Source organism: Sinocyclocheilus anshuiensis, unplaced genomic scaffold, assembly GCF_001515605.1.
Source record: "Sinocyclocheilus anshuiensis isolate Anshui unplaced genomic scaffold, SAMN03320099.WGS_v1.1 scaffold1932, whole genome shotgun sequence".
Taxonomy (NCBI): domain Eukaryota; kingdom Metazoa; phylum Chordata; class Actinopteri; order Cypriniformes; family Cyprinidae; genus Sinocyclocheilus; species Sinocyclocheilus anshuiensis.
This window is the reverse complement of record NW_015555985.1, coordinates 692,706-699,674: the sequence shown is the minus strand read 5'-3', so window position 1 is coordinate 699,674 and position 6,969 is coordinate 692,706. Positions and strand designations below refer to the sequence as shown.

The window sequence follows — 6,969 nt, the reverse complement described above, 5'->3', positions numbered from 1 at the left end:
GGTTTTATGTTACGCTCCGGCCGGAGTGGGCATCACAATATGGTAAGGGGCGTAACATTTCTGTCACACGCTTGAGGTATTCGGCCAATCACAACGCACTGGATAGTCAGACCGATGAGCTTTGTAAAAATCAACGCGTTTCAGAAAGGCGGGGCATAGAGGAGAAACAATAATGTACAGTATGTGGAAAATAATGTGTTAAACCACATAAACACATTACATTACACCAAATACACAAAATAATGTTCTTTTTAGCAGCATCATATGACCCCTTTAAAATCCCTATGGAAAAAATAGTTTGCTTTTTGTAGTCCTGTGTATGTGTAATCTTATCTGTCCTTCTCTTAGTTCTAATTTAATTCCTACTGCTAGTTTTAGTTTTTCTAGTTTTTATTTACATTTTAATCTAATTTAATCTGTGTTGTCATGTCCAGTCTTGTAGTCTGGTGTTGTTTTATGTAGCACCATGGTCCTTGAGGAATGTTGTTTCATTTACATGCTGTATATGGTCAAAATTACAAAAAAAACTATTGTGATTCTGACTCAAGGCTGCTGAAAAAGTGGGTGGGCACTGTTGGACTCTATTGAAGCTCAAGATTCTCATTAGATAATTCTCAAATCATGCTGGAGAGCATGATCACATGATCATCAGGTTTTGTTCACGTCAGCTCCAGAACTGCTGTCATTAAAGCAAAAGGACGATTCAGTTAGACTTTTCACTCTAACTGCTGTGCATTTGTAATTAAAAATGCAATTTAAAAAGTGCAGTTGTATTGAGAAAAAAAAAAAAGCAACATGAACTTTTGCACTGGCTTTCGACTAGCTTCAGTCAGTGCAGGTGCTGTGATCATGAATAATTCAGCAGCATCAGTCACCTGTTCCTCCTCCTGCAGATGATGAAGGGAATTGTGCAAGCTGGCAAAGTGGACTGTCAAGCACACTACCAGACCTGCCAGAGCGCCGGGATCAAGGCTTACCCCAGTGTCCGATTCTACCCCCACCTGGGCACCACACGGGTACGACACTACTGCTGGCCATCTTATTGTTTCAAGTGCTCGATTCTAACCGATACCTTTATGTCCCAACCTGTTTTAGCGAGATCAAGGAGGAGAGCATATTAACAGCAGAAACGCCACCGACATCGCAGACATTCTCAGACAGCGACTCCAGCAGCTAGCATTACAGGGAAAGTCCTCCAAACTTAAAGTAAGTTAGAATAGTTACAATTTTTGATGTTTTTGACAGAGGTCTCTTATGCTTACCAAGGCAGCATTTATTAAAATGACAGTACAAACAGTAATATTGTGAAATATCATTACAATTTAAAATGACTGTTTTCTGTTTTATTATATTTTATAAAATGTAATTTATTTCTGGAAGGGCAAAGGTGAATTTTCAGCATCACTACTGCAGTTTTCAGTGTCACATGATCCTTCAGAAATCATTATAATATGCTGATTTACTGCTCAATTATTATTGGTACTTATTAATAATGGTTATTATTAATATAAATATTGAAAACAGCTTAATATTTTTGTGGAAATCATAATAAAAATCATATTTATCTTCAATAAATGTTTCAGTCCAGTTTTTTTTTTTTTTTTTTTAAATAGGGCTGCTCAAATATGGCAAATTATTTTGGTGTTGACTTTGGAAATATCTTGCATTTATTGAACTTATTATTATTATTTTTTTACTTTAACAGTGGATTTCCTTGAATGTATAAAAAAAAAAACATTTAAAATATAAATGTAAAATATTAATTAATATATTGATTGAGTTTGCTGCCTTTACTGTAAATCCAGCTCAGAGCAGCTTGGTTCACATTAAATGCAACAAACTCAATCTTTACATGTGCTGTGAGTTTAATGTGAAAAAACAAGAGCATCATTGTGAAACAGTTTTCTCAATATTTAGTTTTCATAATTATTGGAAGCCAGAATCCTAATTGGAAATAAAATGAATCAATAGCATCTTTTTTGTTTACATCCCTATAGGATGAACTATAGGACACATCTTGCGATCCACAGAAGCTGTTGTATGTGGAACGGTGAGAGTGATGGGAGAAAACGCACACTCATGAACTCAATTTGATGAGCGTGGGAGATTTGTTTGAGTTTGTTTACTGCCAAATGGACTGTAGAAAGGAGCGGCTTCACCTCAGCTACTTTAGAGGAGGGAATCAGGACTCAACAAACACCTCTAAATGTGTTACTGATGCAGAAGAGGTCACCACAGTGCAATTATTTATGACTCTGTAATTTATGAATGTACGGTCAAGTAGTGTCTTCATTTCCTCACACAGACTGTATTTATGACTGTAATAATAGATGTATTTTCTCACAGATGCTCCATTTGAATTGGATTTCTGTGATTAAATGGTCTGGTTAAATACAAAGGAATTGTATTTTACTCGGTATGGTCAAATGTAATTCGAGTTGGATTTCGGGAAACTTTGTGAAATTGGAAATGTGCTTCTAGAAAACGTTTTAGTTCTGTCAAAACTAAAAACCATCATGGAGTTTGTTGTCAAACCAAATTATTGTAGAAGCATAAAACTACACTGGCTATAGATGAAATCTGTAGTTGAATTTGTTTTCTACTGTTTTTATGTTCTGTTTTATTTCTTCTAACGGTTTGAGTTTCCAGCAGCTATGTTTGTTCTCAGAGATTCGTTGTACAATACACTTTTTGTTTGTCTCGTTTTTTAGCTTTGTTTACTGATATTTCTGTATTCATATTGTGTGAATGTTCTCCAGGTGGCCACTAGGAGGCGGTGATTTAACATCAATGGCTTCAAGTCCTGATAGGCCAGTGAAATGACATGTTGCCATTCATTGTGATGGATATTCACTATAGTTTTGTAGAAACAACAGCTATTAAACATTACACAATTCCTGTTTATGCTGAAGAGTGCTTTCTAAAATTGTTACTGACTTTGTTTGACTTGTCACAATATGGAAATGTTTCTATATGGGGTTTCATGATGCAAGTCCTATAAAGCACACATTAACTACTATATTTCTAATATTTCCTGAAAAACGGGATAAATACTGTCACAATGTTCTAAGGATTATTTTAGTTTGTATGTGAAGTGGGTCGACTTATAAGGTTATCAGTAAGAACGTAATGTTTTATGACCCTTTATCACTTGTAAATGGTTTATTTGCATTTGAAATGTCCGACATAAAGGGGTCAAGTTTCAGCTGGTTAGCATAATTTAGTTGGCCTCTGCTGGTACATGTAGCTAAAGCATAGTACAGCCAAAAAGCATATTTCTCCACTGACAGCCATTCAAAAGTACCTGTGTAATCTTAACATAACTTTTTTTTTTTTTTTCTGGTTAAAAGTTTGGAATAATTAATCATTTTTTTAATGTTGTTGAAAGAAATCTCTTCTGTTCATCATGGCTGCATTTAAAACAGTAATATTGTGAAATATTACAATTTAAAATAACTTTTCATTTATAATGTTACAAAAGATTTATATTTCAAATGAATGCTGTTCTTCTGAATTTTCTATTCATCAAACAATCTTAGAAAAAATTTATAATGATTTCCATAAACATTTTTAGTAATAAAAACATGAATAATTGAGTACTAATAATAATTGAACTGTTTTCTGGAGAATCATGTGACACTGATGACTGGAGTAACAGCTGCTGAAAATTCAGCCTTCCCATCAAAGAAATATATTGCATTTAAAAATATAATTATATAGAAAACAAATTGTAATAATCATTTACAATATTACTGTTTTTATTGTAATTTTAATCAAATAAATGCAGCCTTAGTGAGCATAAACATTTTAAAAACATTACAAAAATGAAATTCAATTTTTTACCAATTTTTATTTTAAATTTTTGATACCTATTTTTCATTATATTATAAATGTTCTGCCTTTGCTTGATTTATTTCTGAAGTTTAGAGGACTTCCTGTATCCCTAACTTCCCTGTATGCTACCTCTGATGCTACAGCTCAAGACAGCTGCTAGTGAAAGCTTTGTGAAGATGGCATCAAGCAGGTCCTGTACTGAGACGAATGGGAACGCTAATGGTTATTTTTGTCCAGGTATTATTTGGGTTTTGATCCTCAGCCTGAAAACTCTTGCACCTCTCAATCTCTACAGGGGCCTGTGCGGCCGAATTGCTGCCTCCAGTCCAAGTTCATCCGAACTTCCTCCATTTTAGCAAGGGAGAAGAGAAAGGAGGGGTTCAAAGGGCTCGGCGGCCCCGTGCGCAGATGTTCGGAGGATGAAATGTCCAGGGACTGTGGCAACACATCAAACCCTTTTCTTCCCTGTGTCTGTCCATCAGGAGCTCCCTTCATAGTGCGCAGTGTGTGTCTTGGCATGGGCGCTGGAACAGGGCTCACGCCTGTGGCCACTGCGCGGACACAAAGACGCGCTGCTTACCTTGGCCTCTCGCATACGTGCGCTGGAAGAAAATCCTTCAGTGGCGTGACCCCAGTGTACCCCCCTGACTGCCAGGTCCCATCCAGCGCTTATGAAATCATGGGTAACGCGCAGGGTGGGGAGAAGGCCATAAAAAAGCAGCACACCCCAAATTAAAGCAAGGTTCAGTAGTCATTTTTCAGGGTCATTTTGACCATTAGAGAACACTGGAAAGGAATCATGGGAAGCATGTGAACGTTCTGCCCAGGTGAGGCAGCGTTCCCAAAGCTGCGGTTGCCCTGGTGATTCCTGGGGAACTGGGCGACCCTGCGGTATCGCTGCGCGTTTATTTTCTTTCATTCGGACGTGGAAAAATCCCACCTGGGGCCACTGGACAGGCTCTCTCGGCTGGCAGCGCTTTTCCCAGTTCTGGCGTCAGCGCGTTGTAGCACCTTGTAACCACAATGTGGTTATTACGAGAGGAACTCTAGAGTTCACGGAAAAAACACACTATATGCTTTTAAAAACCATCGTCATTTTGGACAATCATAAAAATGTGTTTTAAAATGTATACAGTGATATAAGTTTTATACTTTTTTTAAATTAAATATCACACCAAAATAATACAAGTTCTTTTTTTTTTTTATTGACTCGGTTCACATAGTTTTTTTTATTTTGCTGTGGTTTGATGTTCACACACATTGGGGAGTCGGGGGAAAGGGTTTATGAAGCCCATGTGACAAACGTAAGGATTTTTCTCCATCAGGTGCAAAACTCAACTAAAATGACTACAGAGCTCCCTAATGACTTTAAATTCAGATGCACATACTGACTAGGGGGAAAGTCTTGAAGACAGGTTGATGACATTATCTTTATTATCATTATCTCTATATTTTTTTCATCTGTTATGTTCATACACAGGAATCTTTTATTGTAAATATGATTTTAATGTCTGAATTAAAATTAATTGTAATATTTTTAGTGGGGTTTAAAGAAAAAAATCTTGCTTCATAGAGATTTTGATAAAGCAAACCATTTCATAACTTAAACAAAATAATATAATAATAGTCAACTTTGAAAGTAGTTTCACGTGTTATTCCTTAAAAATATTTTGTGAATTATTATTATTAAATGTATTATGTTATTAAAACATTCATACAGAGAATATTTTTTTCAAATATATAATTCAAATTTATTTTAATATTTTAGTAGGATTTAAAGTAAAAAAAATATAAGTGGAGATTTTAATAAAGCAAACATTTCATAACTTTTTTAAATAATAATAATAATAATAGTCTACTTTGAAAGTAGTTTGTTATACCTTAAAATATTTTGGTAAATATTTATTATTATTATTAAATCAGCTCAGTGATATTGTGTAGTATATGCAGGCCTTTTAAAGGAAAAACGGCTATCTCTGTCAGTCTAAATAAAAATGATATTCATAATTTAAAAATTCAATGTTTATAAAAATATCTTTTACATTAAAATGCTCGAAAACAATTAAGTTGTGAAAACTCATAATTCAATATTCAAAGTCTAAGGAAAATAATTTAGTATTTCACTTGACTGTTAAACCACTTGTTAAAATGTTAAAGTAATTAATAATTTGTTGAAAATTGTATAAATATTTTTCAAAACTGTTTAACCTGAATACAAAAATCTTGTGTTTTAAACTAGATTTTTTTTTTTTTTACATTATCGCTGACATTCTTATTTGTCATTTATTATTTTGCCCAAATTTAGCCCTTTTTTAAATAATATTTTACACAAAATAATAATAAAACGTGTTAAAAGCAGAATTTTCAACTTTGAATTAAATAAGAACCCCAAGCCCATTAAGTCCAATCAACTTTTTTTGTAAATCTCCTGTTTGATGTGTAGATGTCTTTGGTGTTAATGATTAAGTAAATAAGATGCCCAACCGGTAATGCATCCATTTGTCCAGACAATGTAAACATGATAATTGGGGTTTTGTAAGCAGGTTTTCTAAAGTACATCTGTCCGGCATGATTGGCTTTACAGAACATTCGAAAGCAAATCCGAAAGCTTGCAGCTGTTTATCATTGCAGAGATCTTATCATAACAGATTCGTCTGCAAGCAAACACAGCCCTCAAAACCTCAAGGCAGGTTGTATTTGAGCAATTAGTGTTGACTTTTCCCTTCAGAGGAATAGGTTTGTTTACAGGTAATGAATCAATTAGTATACAAAGTTAATAGGAAAAATGCAAGACAAAGCATAACAGTTGAATTGTGGGAGTCTTGGAGAATGTGGTGCTCAGAGGGAATCTAGTGTGAAGAGAAACACTGCTGCAGGAACCATGACAAATCCCTTCGAAATGGAAGTTAGACCCCTCACCTGGTCCACTGCTGCATACTGTAATGGTTTAAAGGACCTGTTCACCCAGAAATTACAATATATGTGACCTCAACTGACATCTGCCAGCTGTAGGGGATGGTTATCAGTGAATATTGATCTAAATTCTCACACAAAGTCAGAAGGTTTTAAGGCTCAGAAGGCTTTAAATATATAAAGAATATAATAGTATATATTTAAATAATAATTATATATATA

General features: G+C 34.6%; 1 protein-coding gene across 1 annotated transcript in view; it reads left to right on the top strand.

Moving 5' to 3' along the window:
• The window catches only part of LOC107676092 (dnaJ homolog subfamily C member 10-like), a 15,346-nt gene extending 12,436 nt beyond the window's left edge, over positions 1-2,910 (top strand). The window contains exons 21-23 of the mRNA XM_016470614.1: positions 894-1,016; positions 1,096-1,206; positions 1,998-2,910. Of these exons, the coding sequence (XP_016326100.1) occupies positions 894-1,016; positions 1,096-1,206; positions 1,998-2,009 (246 nt within the window). The 3' untranslated portion in view covers positions 2,010-2,910. The remainder of the gene's footprint in view (positions 1-893; positions 1,017-1,095; positions 1,207-1,997) is intronic.
• Positions 2,911-6,969: the final 4,059 nt, after the last annotated feature.